Source organism: Artemia franciscana, chromosome 11, assembly GCF_032884065.1.
Source record: "Artemia franciscana chromosome 11, ASM3288406v1, whole genome shotgun sequence".
Lineage (NCBI taxonomy): Eukaryota > Metazoa > Arthropoda > Branchiopoda > Anostraca > Artemiidae > Artemia > Artemia franciscana.
Genome location: NC_088873.1, coordinates 30126941 through 30143940, shown reverse-complemented (window position 1 = coordinate 30143940; position 17000 = coordinate 30126941). Strand labels below are relative to the sequence as shown.

General features: G+C 33.4%; 1 protein-coding gene across 1 annotated transcript in view; it reads left to right on the top strand.

Annotated features, from left to right (window-relative positions):
• LOC136032593 (axotactin-like) overlaps positions 1-17000 on the top strand; it is a 249502-nt gene that overhangs the window by 180554 nt on the left and 51948 nt on the right. Inside the window, exons 31-33 of the mRNA XM_065712861.1 lie at positions 3440-3712; positions 10636-10785; positions 14722-14904. Of these exons, the coding sequence (XP_065568933.1) occupies positions 3440-3712; positions 10636-10785; positions 14722-14904 (606 nt within the window). The remainder of the gene's footprint in view (positions 1-3439; positions 3713-10635; positions 10786-14721; positions 14905-17000) is intronic.

Here is a 17000-nt window from a genome sequence, read left to right as displayed (position 1 = left end):
CCATTGTAGTTGTGTCCCTATGTCCCACCTGTGAATCGACCATTCCCTGAGTCGCCATCGTCATTTATATATCCCCCTGTGCACCCCGGCGTCCCCTTTGTAGTTATGTCCCTGTGTCCCGGTCGTCGTCATTTATACTCCCTGTGTCCCGGTGCTTTGTTGATTGCTAATCGAACATTCCTTTTGTCTCGGTCGCTTTCTCTTTGAGTGTCGTCATTTATTTAGATTGTTTCTCCTTTATTTTTCAGTTTTTTTCCTTTTTTTAGTTTTTTTTTTCTTTTTTAGTTCTTTTAGTTTTTACCTTTTTTAGTTTTTTTTTAGTTTTTTAGATGAAAATTTTTTTTTAGTTTTTTTCCTTTTTTTCTTTTTAGTTTTTTATTGGTTTTTACCTTTTTTAGCTTTTTTAGTTTTTTTCGTTTTTTCTTTTTACTTTTTTTTTAGTTTTTATCTTTTTTATTTTTTTTATTTTTATTCTTAATTTTATTAGTTTTCTTTTTCTCTTCTATTTTTCAGTTTTTTCCTTTTTTTTAAGTTTTTTTTTTATTTTTTATTTTTTTATTTTTTTTTCCTTTTTAGTTTTTTATTAGTTTTTACCTTTTTTTTAGCTTTTTTAGTTTTTTTTCGTTTTTTCTTTTTACTTTTTTTTTAGTTTTTATCTTTTTTATTTTTTTTATTTTATTCTTAATTTTATTCATTTATATATCCCCCTGTGCACCCCGGCGTCCCCTTTGTAGTTATGTCCCTCTGTCCCGGTCGTCGTCATTTATACTCCCTGTGTCCCGGTGCTTTGTTGATTGCTAATCGAACATTCCTTTTGTCTCGGTCGCTTTCTCTTTGAGTGTCGTCATTTATTTAGATTGTTTCTCCTTTATTTTTCAGTTTTTTTTCCTTTTTTTATTTTTTTTTCTTTGTTTAGTTCTTTTAGTTTTTACCTTTTTTAGTTTTTTTTTAGTTTTTTAGATGAAAATTTTTTTTAGTTTTTTTCCTTTTTTTCTTTTTAGTTTTTTATTGGTTTTTACCTTTTTTTTAGCTTTTTTAGTTTTTTTCGTTTTTTCTTTTTACTTTTTTTTTAGTTTTTATCTTTTTTATTTTTTTTTATTTTTATTCTCAATTTTATTAGTTTTCTTTTTCTCTTCTATTTTTCAGTTTTTTCCTTTTTTTAAGTTTTTTTTTAGTTTTTAGTTTTTTTAGTTTTTTAGTTTTTTTAGTTTTTTTAGTTTTTTAGCTTTTTTATTTTTTTTATTAGTTTTTAGTTTTTTTTTTGTAGTTTTTGCCTTTTTTTAGTTTTTTCAGTTTTTTTTTTTAGTTTTTAGTTTTTTACCTTTTTTGTGGATCGTCACCTGATCCACCGATCCATAGACAACTTATTTTTATATATATAGATATATATGTTTTTAACTACGTAAAACTTGCGAATATACAACATTCTTTGTTGTCCCATTGTCTGTGCATATAAATAGATTGTCAGGTTTACCGACTCTTGAACATGCAACATATAATGGTCCATGGGAAAACAATCCGTATTCAGATCTATGCCTCATGATTCTAATGATTGCCCTTGAGCTTTGTTGATGGTGATTGCTAATCGACCATTCCCTGAGTTGCCATCGTCATTTATATATCCCCCTATCCACCCCCGGCGTCCCCTTTGTAGTTATGTCCCTGTGTCCCGGTCGTCATTTATATTCCCTGTGTCCTGGTCGTCATTTGTGTCCCGGTGTTCCAGTCTGTGATTTCTCTTTGAGTGTCCCGGGCGTCATTTATATTCCTTGTGTCCCGGTGTCCCGGTCGTCATTTATATCCCCCTGTGCCCCCCGGCGTCCCCATTGTAGTTGTGTCCCTGTGTCCCGGTCGTCATTTATATTCCCTGTGTCCCGGTCGTCATTTGTATCCCGGTGTCCCGGTCTGTATATACATTCGTTTTTTAGTTTTGTTTTTCTCCTTTATTTTTTTCCTTTTTTCTTTTTTTTCTTTTTTAGTTTATTTAGATTTTTAGATTTTTTAGTTTTTTTTATTAGTTTTTAGTTTTTTTGTAGTTTTTACCATTTTTTAGTTTTTTAGTTTTTTTTTTTACTTATGTCCTGGTCGTCATTTATGCTCCCTGTGTCCCGGTCGTCATTTGTGTCTCGGTGCTTTGTTGATTGCTAATTTATATTATATTTATATTTATTATATTTATTAATATTTTTTTAGTTTTCTTTTTCTCTTATTTTTCAGTTTTTTCCTTTTTTTAGTTTTTTCTTTTTTAGTTTTTTTGTTTTTTACCTTTTTTTAGTTTTTTGAGTTTTTTAGCTTTTTTAGTTTTTTTATTAGTTTTTAGTTTTTTTTTAGTTTTTTTCTTTTTTTAGTTTTTTCAGTTTTTTTTTAGTTTTTAGTTTTTTACCTTTTTTTTAGTTTTTTTTTAGTTTTTTAGCTTTTTTAGTTTTTTTTCTTTTTAGTTTTTTTTGTAGTTTTTACCTTTTTAGTTTTTTTCTTCTTTTGTATTAGTGTGAAATAATTCAGACGTCATATGCGGACAAACACGACGTCACTCGACAGACAGACAGACAGACATAACCTACAAACAACTTATTTTTATATATATTTATTCATATTTTTTTAGTTTTCTTTTTCTCTTTTATTTTTCAGTTTTTTCCTTTTTTTTAGTTTTTTTCTTTTTTAGTTTTCAGTTTTTTTTAGTTTTTTACCTTTTGTTTAGTTTTTTTAGTTTTTTTAGTTTTTTAGCTTTTTTAGTTTTTTTATTAGTTTTTATTTTATTTTTTAGTTTTAGTTCCGAGGCTAATATTTGTGTTTTGTTGCATAAAAAGTTATTGAAAATAAATCCAAAACCAACCAACATCCAAATCAAAATCCAACAATCAAAGTCCAAAAAACATGCCAAGGTCAATAGGTCAATAAATACATAAACAAAAACATGAAAGAACATGAAATTTGCATAAGTGCCATCTCACCAATAATTAACAATATCAGGATAAAAACCTGGACCAGGGTAAAGGTCTGTCGGGGAGAAAACTAAAAAAAAAATTTATCCACCAGCACTGGATCCAACCTGGAATAATATCATGAAAAGAAAAATCACCAATGCAACAGCACAAACACAAAAAAAAAGAAAAAAAAAGAAAAAAAAGAGAGAGAGACAGAAGGAGAAAAGGAAGACTGTTTTCCTAAATTAGTGGATAATATAGACCAGCACTTGAATGAGGCCTTAACCCTACTTATCCATACAATCACATAAGTCAAACAGCATAGCCATACACAATCAACCATAAAGAATAATCCATGGACAGGCAGTCATGTCGTCAATAAGTATAAGTCGTCATTTACCAAACAATAGAAACAATAAAGACAAATAATTCAGAGGCAACAACCCAACACAAGGGCTCATCAGGAGAATTCTTAGTGGCAGAGTTTATTTTGATTTATTCTTTCTCAATTTCAGATATCAATAAAAATGCCTTAACATTCCGATCCCGAGGGACTTTTGTCGAAGCAAATGCCACCTCAAAAATTGACGCGCATAAATTTGGATTGTTTCGTTTTTTCTCAGAAGACATACTTCTTAATATCAGAACGTTTGATGTGTCTTCTCTCATTTTATATGCCTATGATTATATGAATAACTTCGTTCAGCTACATACTGACCAAAACAACAAGGTGGTTTTTACATTCAATTCTGAAGACATTATTCAGCAGGTTGCAACTAATTTGGAAGGTTTGTTTACCAATATTCTCCTGACCTTTTTCTTTTCTATGATGTTCTTTCATAACATAGATTCTGAAACCTATTACAACTACATTAAATTGATACACAGCTGACGTAAAAAGAATAAATTCAGATGTCACTGTGTTGTTTACTGGATTAATTTTGAAACTTTGACTCTATATCCTTGATTGGAATTTTACAAGTATTTTTAGACAATAAATGAGATAAATAAATAATACAATTAGCCAAGGTTTTTGTATTTTGGACATTCCAAAGTTTAATAATTTAAGATTTTACGGTGATTTAAAATTTTCCATAAGATACTTTTCATATTCTATGTTTTTTTTTAGTGGTTTCTTGTAAATTTTTAGGATGATGTCAAAAATACGGTGGGAGATTTTTCCGTACCAGCAGCAGATACTATCCTTTTTTTATTCATAGAAATGTTTGTTTTTAATCCGTGGAAACACAATTTAGAACCTAATGCAGCCTTATACACCGATTTCAAAATGTAATCAGAGTTTTTTTTTGCATCAATAAAACATTTCTTTAGGAATTGAAATTAATATTTGGCTTAATTGATGCGATAGCAGTTTTTGGCGCTTTTTTTTTTACTGAATTTAAGAATTTATTCATGAATTCCAAAAGTTATTGACGCAATTATTCATTCAACAAATTCTGGTAGTAGAGTAGTACTAAGCTTTAAGTGGGAAAAAGAGAAACTGTGCCAACTAGGAAAAAAAATTCCGGGGAATTTTTTCTTAGGGATTTTTTTCAATATTACAATGATAAAAGAAAAATTATTTCAAATGTATTTTGCTTTCAGTAAAACGTGAATGACTTTTGCGCCATAATTGGGGTGCAAGAGGGATAACATACCAGTTTATATATCTAGTAATTTCTCTTCGTTTTTAGTTTGAATTGAATATAAGTTTTATTTTTGGTACATTATTAATTCATTTTTGGTTTCATTTTTTATTAAGTTTAATATATGTTTCTTTCATATTTAAGATACTTCTTTTAATATGTGTTCCTTAACTATATTTGAGGTACAAGGGGCATCTTCCCTGTTTATATATCTAGTAATTTCTGTTCGTTTGGACTTTGAGTTGGATATCAGTTTTATTTTTGGTATACTATAAGTTCATTATTGGTGTAATTTTTTTTATAAAGTCTAACTTCCGTTTCTTTTAACTTTTATTTCACTGTTCATTATAACTATGGTAGTTTTTTTTCTGTTCTGCTCGAGAAATAGCTTCTTTCTTTTCTTTTGTTAATTTTTTCTTTATTTAATCTCTGTTTGTTATTTAATTCATTTCCGTAAAAGTGAAAAATTAAAAAGGAAAAGACGAATTACAAACATATCTTGTAGATAATGATTGATTAATTTGTAATATTTACAAGTAAACATTTACTTGTAATATTTTACAAGATAATTAAATCTTGTAAAATAATCAAAATCGTGATTAAGATCAAGAAGAACCAACAGACTTGATTCAGTATTGATTTGGTCTTTGAACTGTGAGGACATAAACTGGATTTAACTCTGAATCTAATTGGATTGCGTAACTAGTGGCATTGAGTTCAGTAAGAGATTAAGAAATATTAATATCTGTGAGCATTCAAAGAGTATAGACGTAAAGCGGTATAATAATACATTAATGTAACCCTAATTTGCAAGCAGGAGAGGGGCAGTTCCCCGTCGCAAGCGTCAACACTGGTGACCATACAATATTTATTTCCATTTGTTAAAATCGTCAATTTTTTACGAGTTATTTGAACAAACTTTGGCTTTAGTTCAGTGGCATTGGAATATAATTATAAAGGTGTACCGTGTCCCGCAATTCCCGTCCCACTGGGCCACCTTTCCAACGGTGATTGCCACTTCTGTCGTGGGCCTGCCCATATTCAAGGAAAGTGCTTGTTATTTTCTGTACGGAAGAGAATAATGGAAGACTAATGCTGTTCATTCTTCGCGGACTATAAATGAAATTTTACAATGTAAGTAGTCACCCAGTCGTCCTTTGAGCAATTCAAAAAGCTGATCAATGAGAAGCTGGACAAAATCGTAACGGCACAAGCTCAAGTTTCTACACAGCTAGACTCAATTTCGGTAGAAATTAAAATTCCAAAGGATGAGGCTGTGTTGTGAGACCATAAAATATCTGAGCTTGAGTTAGCCTTAGATGACCAAAAGACCCAATCAGATTCGTTGGAAAAGCGGCTGCTAGCCTTTGAAGCAAAAGAAAGAAAGCTTAATCTACTCATTCACGGGCTTCCCGAAGAAAAATTTTTCGAAAAGGTGGAAGTTTCAGTTTCAAACTTTATAAGAAACAAACTTGAAGTCACAGAACCTATCAGTCTGATGAAATGCTATCGCATCACTCCCCGGTCGTCAAATGTTACTGATTCGCGTCAACGCGGTAACAAGTCTAAACAGCAAACGAACCTGTTTTGATCTCGGTCGTCTGTGAGAGAGAACTGCAGTTGATTATGTCAAAAGTTGGCAAACTCAAATCTAGTGGTATTGTTATATGTACGGATCTGCCACCCGTATTGAATTCTCGAAGAAGTGAATTGCTTGGGGTGGCGAAAGAAATGTAATCAAAAGGTGAAATCATATCTTCCAGAGTGCGCCACAAAGGGACTGATGTTTGGCTTGAGACAAAAGTTTCTACTGTATCTTCTTGGTCTCGTGTTTAATTAGTGTCCCTTTGTTTTAGTATCTTCAGTTAATTGCATTGGACGAGCGAATTTTATGGTTTGTCTCCGCCAATTATTATTTTGTTTTCTATGTGCCCTATTCCGCTGTTTCTCGTTTTGTCTCAGTGTATTTTCTTTTTCTGTTTTCTTTTTTATCTATCTTTAAAAATGCGAAGTTCTTGCTCTGCTGCTTCTCCTTTTACAGCACCATTGTTTGGTATTGAGCCTTGGATCTTTTTGAATTTATGTCCATCACCAGAGGATCCGGTATGTTGCGCGCTTTTCACTATGTCTCATGCTTTTGGATGCTATTTGGCAAGTAATTTAAAAGCAAATTATTTTGTAAAGTAGTTTTTTTGATATGTCTGATAGACTGAAACGGTTTGAGAGATACTCTACTAAGTTGAGTAAAATATTAAATTCAGTAAATATAGGTAATGATCTAGCCCAAAACCCTCTTGTTGACAATTTACCCCATAACAGGTATCTTTTACCTGAAGAAATCATTCCTGTTAATAATGGCCTTTTTAGACTTGCGAGTTGGGATTGGTGTGGGGTGCTTTCTAGCCTAGATTTTTTATCTACGTTCCTTCTTGGTAATAGGATAGGAGTTATGGGGCTTTGTGAGACTTTTCTGAATGCAAATACCCTGAATGTGGCAAATATTTAAGGATACCAAATGCTTCAGAAAAACAGATTGAATAATCAGAAAGGAGGACTTGAATTCTGCATCCATACTTCTTTGCATTTTGAAGAAATTTTGACTCTCTATATGAGATAATGCTGTTCGAATTTCTGGTTATCGAAGTCATTATAGTATCTGAGAAAGTTCTTTTATGCATGTTCTACCGCCCTCCTAGTTCTAGCACCAAGAAATATTTGGATATATTTGAAGAATTTGCTAAGATGGTCAGTTCCAAGAAAAGAAAAATCATTCTCATGGGAGACTTTAACATTGACACTTCTTCAGTAAGTCATGACTCAAGTACTTCTGCCCCTTCGAGTACTCTGGCTAAAGACTTCCTTATTACATCATTGGCTGCTGGCTTTGTTTCCTCTTTCTGGATTCCAACTCGGGTTACAAATCAAAATGCATCTATTATTGATAATCGACTTGTAAATTTCCCTGTTGGGTCATGTGACGTAATACTTACGGATGTGTCTGATCATTTTATTCTCATGAGCGAGTTTCTCCGGTATTCTGGTGAAAAGGGTTAAATGAAAAAATCTAGAAGGATGGGTCAAGGTTCGGTTAAGCTATTAAATGCCAAGTTACTTTGTACTGGTTGGTCGTAATGCTTGGAGTCAGATGACGTTGGATTTGTATCCAGGTCGTTTACTGAAACATTTCAGAATGCTTTAAATGAAACTTGCCCTTTTGTGAAGAAAAGGTGTAAAAAGTACCAGGTGCCTGTAAAGCCATGGATAACAAGAGGCTTGCTTAAGAGTATTGAGGAAAAAAATCGACTTTACGCTGAATACGTAATTTCTCCCACATCAAATAATGAAAGTACATTCAAATCTTATAAAAACCATCTTACAAGACTGATAAGATGGGCGAAGAAGATTCATTTTGAGAAACTATTTCTCGAAGCTGAAGGATCTCCAAAAAAGACCTGGACAATAATTAACGAGTGTCTTAACAAAAGCAAAAGTCAAGGGCTTCCCGAATCATTGAATGTATCGGATGGGTCAACAGTGAAAAGTAAGCAAAAGGTAGCAGAGGAAATGAACCTGTACTTTGCTAGGGGAGAAGCCACCGTAAACAGTAATTTGAATGACTGCTTGGATGTGGAATATGGATTTGGTGACTTTCTACCGCATCCCGTCGATTCTTCCATGTTTCTCTCTCCCGTGACTGAATTGGAACTGAAGAATCTTGTAAAAATCATGAAGAACGGACGTTCTGAAGGGGCCGATTGCTCATCTACTTATCTACTGAAACAAACCATTGGATGCTATACTCAAGTACTGGTTCATCTGGTCAATCTATGCTTCAAACACGGATCTTTCCCTGAAGTGATGAAAACTGCGCGAGTTATTCCGCTATATAAAGGAGGAAAAATTTCCATTTTGTCCGCTTTTAGCAAAGTTATTGAAAAGTGTATTTATAACAGGTTGAACAGTTTTTTGAAGAAAACAAATTTTTTCAGCCCATTTCAATTTGGATTCAGGTCTTCATACTCTACAGAACATGCAATATTAAAGCTAACCCAGTTTTTGAATGATGCCATGGATAAAGGTCGGCTACCTGCAACAATATTTGTTGACATAAAAAAAGCTTTCGACACTATTTCTCATAAAATTCTACTATCTAAGCTACATAATTGCGGTGTTAAAGGACAAGCGAGTCTCCTAATTGAATCTTGCCTCAAGGACAGAAAACAAATATTGGATGCAAATGGCTACATTTCAGATGAGGAAAATCTATCTAATGCTGTGGGGGCTCCTCAGGGGTCCATACTTGGACCACTATTATTTCTTATCTATGTAAACGATCTGCCTCTAAGCCTAACTTGCCATAGGACTGATATGGATATCAGTTTACTGTTTGCTGATGATACAGCCAACTCTACCTGCGACATAGATCATCAATTTCTAAAATAAAATCTCGAATTATCACTGAGAAAGATGCTTCACTGGTTCCATTGTAATAAATTGGTTGTCAACACTTCAAAGACTCTTTTTATGGTTTTTTCTAGAACTTCTACTACAGTACCAGCGTTACAAGAGGTTGAAGTCACATTTGGATGTCGAGTAATAAAAATAAATCGAGTGCAAACAACTTGGTATCTTGGAGTCATTGTTGATCAGAATTCAAGCTGGAAAGCTCATATCGCTAGCCTAAGGCTTAAGTTAGGAAGGAACGTAGGTGTAATGCATCGTCTTAAATTTTTCCTTCCTTTTTATGCTTTAAAATCAATCTATTTTTCTCTTGTTCATTCGTATATTAATTGTTGTTCGATTATTTATTTGAGTATGTTTCAGTCACATATTTCTCCTATTGTGAAGTTACAAAATAAAGCAGTGAGAATCCTTAAGATGTTATTTTGTTCCCCAGTTTCTCTTCCTGGTAAATCTCCAACTAAGAGTCTTTACAGTTATTTTAATATCATTCCGGTTAGACAAATTTTAGCTTTTCAATGTATACTTTTCCGCGTCCGTTATCTAAAGGATCTGCAACCAGATTGTTTTAAATCATTTTTTCCAGACCCTCCCTCAGTCCGACCATATAATACTCGTTGTCCTTTAAGTAAGCTTCCTGTGCATATCACTGTCTCCGAACGGTGTAGATTTTCGCCTAAAAATGTTATTACAAATTATTGGAACACTTATGAATCTTTTTTTGATCAGAGTCTATCGCTATTAACATTAAAATCAAAGCTCTGCTAATTAGTAAATATTAATTTGTGAGTAGCTCTCGGCCCTTCAGCTATCGGATGAATATTGAGAATATTTTTAATAAATGTTTTTCTGCATTTATTTTTTGGCGTGGGATAGAGTGAGAAGTGTGATGACATCCGTTTCTTCTGGGTTTGTTTGTTTTTACTGTTTGTATTGTCGCCCGGCTTTCGAGCCAGTCTCCCTGCCGGGGATGTTATGTGAATAGTTTGAATATGCATAGTTAAAGAATAATAAAGAACTTGAATATTAAGTATTTTTAAGCCCTTTTAATTCCAACGTGAAATACTAGATAATATGATTAATTAGAATGAAATAAATTGAAACTTAATGAAAGTAAATGAAACTGAGACTAAAATGAAACTAAATTGAAGCTTAGTTTAAATTAGTATTGAAATTTCAATTGGCCAGTAATTTTCATACCGCAATAATTTCACTATTTATCACAATCCTTTAAGAACGACTACTGAAAGATAAGGGCCATTTAGTAAGAATAATAAGCTTTTTAAAAGTTCTAAAAATTTAAGCGTAAAGAGCGACATATTGAGGAGGAGGGCATTTCTCTTATATGCGTAATTATTTCTGTTCGTTTTGACTTTTGATGCTGCTCCTTACTTTCATTTGAAAAAGTTGTTTTTTTTTATTTAAATTTTACAATAAAGCCTCAATTATACTCCAATAACCATTAATGCTCAAATTAAGAGAGCTACAGAGAATGCTATTAAGCAGCGGAAGTCCAAATCAGGTTGCTATAATTCTAGGAATTGTAATGAAGGATTTATCTTTGAAAATTGAAAGAGTCAGGTCAAAGCACTTTTTCCTTTTAGATTTAGGGGATGGTGACGAAATTCAAATTTTAATCAAACGAAAAGCTGATTCTACGACGTTACAAGTAAATGGTGTAAACAACACGGTAAATGCACCTTTCAGATTGCTGACGAAATACAAAAGAAATCCATGGCAGAATCCACAACTAGGTAATTTAAATTTGAACATTATGTCTCTAGCTGGGACGAGCTGTTCGTCATATTCTCGTCATGAGTGATTATTTTGATCAGGAACCACGTGGGTAATAACATGTATCAGCAACTTCATCCTGTCATTTAGAGAAATATGGCATATTCTTCAAAAATAAAAAAAAAGATTCATACCGCACCTTCGTTGACACTGACCTCACTAACCCTGTAAAAAAAAAAAAAAAAGGCATATCTTTTTGTGTTGAATATTAACAGATCTAAAATCCTTAAAATCTTGATTACGATAAAACTATTAAACAATTAAAATATGAAATTAAGAATTTTGGATCAGAAGTATTACAAGTAGGCCTACGTAGTGAGTTCTCAGCATTTAATGTGCAACACATACCTTCTATTTTGTTTATCCAGGTTGCAATTCTGTATAGTTTTTGACAAGGTTAATTTCCAGGAAATAGGCTTACGGACTGTTTACTTCAGGTTTTTTTTTTAGGCCATCCGTCTATTAGCCATCCAAGCTCAGGCAGATTTAATTATGTACTTGATACATTAGGGGCTTTCAACTATTTCTGTTAAAAAGTTTCCAAGCAATTAACTCTAAAGCGTTATTTGTATATATTTTCTCATAAAACTCATATTTTTGTGATTCACAGCAAAATTACTTCGACAAGCAACAATTTTCTGCGGCAGTGAACTATCCCAATAAGTTGTGTAGAGAGGAGATCGGGCTTACGACCATTTTTTTCAAACCTCTCCCTCCCTAGCCATTTTCAATATTTCGATAAACTACTACTACTACTACTAATAACTCACTGCAGCACCAAGCCGCTTGATTCCAACACAGCAACGCACGCTCCTCCTCCAACCTAATGTATTCAAGGCCTCCCTCTTTACGCCCTCCCAGGAATTTCCCATTTTCTTTAAATCTTTATTTATGACATACTCCCGACCCAGACCAGGGCGACCTGTTTTCCATGTAGCCCCAGACGGTTGGCAAAAAAGGACAATCTTCGGCAATCTGTCATCCCTCATCCGCAGAAAGTCGCCTAGCCATCTCAACTTTTCTTTCATTATAGCTCTAGAAAGCGGGATTGTACCACATTTTTGGTACAGCCTACTGTTTGAAATACGGTCAGTCAGCCGGGTACCCAGAATAATCCTTAGCCAATTTCTCTGGAAAACATCTAGTAAATTTTCATCTGCTTTTCAGAGCGCCCATGCTTCAGAGCCATATTTGACCACTGTCATCACTATAGCATCCAATATTCTAATCTTGGTTTGCAGACTTATCTTTCTATTCTTCCAAACTTTTTTTAACTGTGAAAAAACACCCTGAGCCTTAGCTATTCTACTTTTAACATCTTCATTGCTCCCACCGTCTTTACTAATAATACTACCAAGGTAAGTGAAACTGTCAACCTGATCAATCTTTTCGTTACCCAAAGTCACCTTTTCATCTTCACTTATTCCTAGCTTTAGTGACATAGTCTTCTTAACATTAATTTTCAAGCCTATTCTAGCACACTGAACTCGAAAAACCTCTAAAAATTCATTGATTTTGCTCACATTCTTATCTAATAGGCTTAAACCATTAGCATAATCTAAGTCCAGGAGCGTGCTCCTTAAGACGAAGTCCATCAAAATGATCCATATAAAGGGGGATAGAACACAACCCTGCTTAACTCCTGATTTAATACAAAACCAGTTGCTAACCTTATTTCCTACCTTAACCGCAGCAGTATTATTCTCATACATAGCACAAATCATTTTAATGTATTTTTCTGGTATACCATATAAGGGTAAGACCTTTGCTAACGCTCTTCTATCAAAAGAATCGAAAGCTTCTCATAATCGATAAAACTGAGGACCAAAGGCGTTTGACAACGAAGGGACTTCTCAATTATTAACCTAAGATTGAAAACATGGTCGATACATCCTCTACCTTTTCTAAAACCGCACTGTTCTTCCCATAAAACTTTGTATACAGCATCTTTCAGTCTAAAAAATATCATATTACTAAGTAATTTGCTACCTACAGAGACCAGACTAATGCCTCGATAATTACGACACTCACTCTTGTCACCTTTCTTATACAGTGGTTTAATTAAGGTTTTCCTAAAATCAATAGGTATTTCCCCCTTTTCAAAAATCATATTCATAATCTTCAGTAGCTTATTCCTATCCTCAGAGCCACTATATTTAAGAAATTCATTTATCGCACTATCAGCACCTGGTGCCTTATTATTGTTTAATCCTTTTAGTATTGTCGCTAATTCTTCCTCACAAAACAAATCTTCCTTCACATCCAAGGTATCACAAACTTTTTCTTTTTTGTCTATATCTTTTTCTGCAACTGTATCTGGGTTTAGCACATTCTCAAAATGTTCCGCCCATCTTTCTTTAACTTTTTCCTTATCACTAAGTGTGGCCCCATTCCTGTGTCTTTAACTGGGACTAGTCCAAATTGACTACGCCCTTTCAATTTATTACCATGCCAGTATAATATTTTACTATTATGCCGTCTAGCTCCATCTTCCTACATCTCCTTACTTCATATTTTAATGCTTTTTCCACTTTCTTTACAGTCCTTTTGTTTTCATACGACCTATCACTCAGATAATTCTTGTACAGACCCCTTCTACTCTCTATTAAACATAAAGCTTTTTCACTAATGTTCCTAGTTACAGTCTTAACACTCTTCCCTAAGACACCATCAGCAACTTCACAGATTATTCTCTAAAATTATTCCTTCCATCTTCCACATTGTCAAACTATAGACTCTCAAGTTTAGTATTCAACTGTTCCTGGAATGTTTTTCTCAAATTTTCATCCTGGAGTCTACTGACTTCATAACTTTCCGGGAGGTAGTTACCCTTCCGAAACTTCAGCTTTAAATTAATCTTAGACACTACTAGATGGTGATCTTTACGTTTAACATCAATAACAGCACTCCTATATACCCTAGTATCTTGTAATGATCCTGCTAGTCTTCGGTTTACAATAACATAATAAGACAGGTTTGCTGTCTTACCATCACGTGAATACCATGTCAACTTATGGGCCATTTTGTGACCAAACAACGTATTGGTTATAACTAGGTTGTTATACCTACAAAATTGTAAAAGTCGATAGCCTTTTACATAGCCATTACTGTTTTCTTTTCCTACACCAAATTTACCTAGGCTAGGATACCATCTATCCCTATTTCTACCGATCTTACATTTTTACATTGTTTTAACTTGACTTTCTCCCCCATTCCTGAAAAATTGTAACCCGTTTGAAATAAATAATTGCACAGTGACTGGTTTTGGTTGTGACCAAATGTGCAAGTTTCGTTTCAGCTCAAATGGACGAAAATGTAACTAACCAAACACTGATGATAATATACCTATAGGGAGGAAAAACCATAACCGTGCTTAATAGTAATCTGAATTTCTTTCCTTTTTTTTGTTTTTTTTACTAAGCCTTGCTATTTACCATAGTAAAGTATAGTAACATAGTATATTCGACACAAAACCTCACAGGGCCATGGCCACAAAAGAAAACATACAAAAAATAACAGATAAAGATACAAATACAAGTACAATATACGATGCATACAAATACTATTAAAGGATTTATTTAAAATTTTGATAAAAATTTGTTTTTAGTAGCTTTTGATAAAAGCCACTAAAAACACTAATACAAACAAACAAACAAAGTCAACACGTAATACTCTCACGATGGGTTATACCTAGACGAATAAACCACACCATATTCATAATGCTAAGAAAACGCAATTGTAATCGCCCAGCCAGAAAAATTCTACCAAACTTTTCCTTGAGGAACCGACACTGATTACGTAGAAAAAAAAATTAAAGTTTACTTATTTGGCTCTTTACGTTGTTGCGGGAAAGAGGTATTTTGACTTATTGTTACGAAATTTTTTTTTTTTTTTAGAGACAATAAAACCGCCTCGTCCTGTTCGGCAGCCTGAAGAATTCTATCAAGCTTTTCTTGGAGGAATTGACGCTGATTATATGGAAACAGAATTGCCTGGTTTTATAGGATGCTTAAGAGGCTTAAAGCTTGGATCGCAGTCAATAGATCTTATGAGCCCCCAGTCACATGATTTGGCTCAAGGTGAGTGTAAAAATGAATCAGTGTAGAAGATATTTTGCTCTTTGTCTTTTAAAGCTACCGAACGTTTTATTTCTTAACTCTTTTGGTAGAGGAACTAACATTAAATATCTGTAAATCTAAGTGAAAATATGTAATTTGTTTATAGCAAACCTTATGAGTAGTGGATAAACTGGTCTAATATTGTTTAAGCTAATTTTAGCTTTATAATAATTCATTTATCCTCAGTGGTCTTCACTTAAAATGTGTCAGAAAATTAACTTTTTTTTTGCTGAATATGCATCTAGAATAATAATTTTGAGGAATTTTGGGGAAAAGTTTTTATAACTCTATCCTTATCTTGGAAGTTCTAAAGTATTAAGCAGAAATTACTCTGTATCATGTATTCTTTTGGAAGTTATGACCATTACTAACAAATAATAGAGACTAAAAATGCGTGCCAGCAATTTGAATTTTGTGTTCCACCCAATTGAAAGACATTATTGCCATCTAAGCTCTTTTTATATGTTAAGATGCTCTTTTCAAGGGCACTATCTGCAGATTTGAAGTTCTGTGCAACAATCAAATGACAAACAGCGGGGTAAAAATTTGTTTCTGACAAACACACATATACAGAAGGATGTTGAAATGAAATGAAGTTACACTTGAAAAAGTAGAAGCAAATATTCCTTTGATTGAAACTATTAGTACAACTCTAACACAAAGACCACCTATAAAGCCTATTGCGTAATTGGATTTTCCTTGTAAACAAATACTTTAATAACAAAATTAGGCGAACATAATTTTTTTTCGTGTGTATTGCGGGTTCCCTGGACCGAGGAAATAACCTAATGTTCTCCGTACATAAGGATTACCTTGTCCAGAAGCTTATAGATGTTATTTTCATGCCATTCAGAGAAAAGAGGTTTTGGATTCATTTTCATTTAAATTGATTTCATTTTTCTTTGTTATGTACTTTTCTTTTTTGTGGGTCCCCTTTACCCAACGACTGAAGTGTATCGTCGGGGCCCATTCTAGGGGCCACCAATCCCAACATAAAACTATTTTGTACATTAGTGTCTCCTTGTCCTAAGAACATCAATCAATCAATCAATCAATCAAATCAATTTATTGATACTAAAAGAAAAAACTATTACAAAAGTAAAGCGGTTACTAGGCCCAAGAAGCTTTGCTTGTAATGGACCACAGAGAACAAGAATAGAATAAAACACTTTTATAAAATATACACAAAAAAAATAAACAAAAAAAAAGAACACTGGAAATTTAACATATAGCTGAAAATGATTTTAAAAGAAGAGAAGAGACATACAAATTAGGAAAGAATTAATAAAGAGAGAGAAAAATTATTGAATTGGAAAGACCCGACGATATAATGCCTTTGCAGAAAGAAAAAGGGGACATCCGAAGGGATGGAGTTCCATAATAGAATTGATTGATATACAGGAGACCTCTGGGCTTTTGTAGAAGATCCTTTTGGTAAAATAAATCGTCGAGAAGCATTACGTAAAGAAGAAAAGTACCTGCCTGAGCCTGTCCGTGAGAAAAACTGCTGTAGGGACGGTGGGAGAGTACCTAGAAAAGCAGAATAAGCTAAATAAAGAGTACTTTTACCTATAATATGATCCAGCGGAGCTATTCCAGTATCATTATAAAGATCAGAGGAAGGGTAAAGCCGAGGGGGAAGAAAAGTAGCCTTCACTGCCAGTGAGCAGAGAAGAGATATATTAGTATTACCCCAGACAGAGCAGCAATAAGAAAGGTAAGGATAAATAAAAGCATAAGAAAGAGAAACCATAATATCAGGAGGAACAAATGAGTTAATCCGGTGCAACATTGAAGACTGGCAGAGGATTAAGGAACAGGTGTGATTTATATGTGGTTTAAAAGATAGAAAACAGTCAAGGTACACACCAAGAAATTTCACCATAGTAGCTTGTGGTATAATATCGTTCCCAAAAGTCAGGGTAATTGGCTCCTGTACGTCTCTCATACGGTAAGGGGTCCTGAAGTTGACAATGGCACTCTTTCGGCTGTTAAGAGCTATACTATTTGACCAGTACCAATCTTTTACTTTATCAAGAAGACCTTGAGCTATAGAA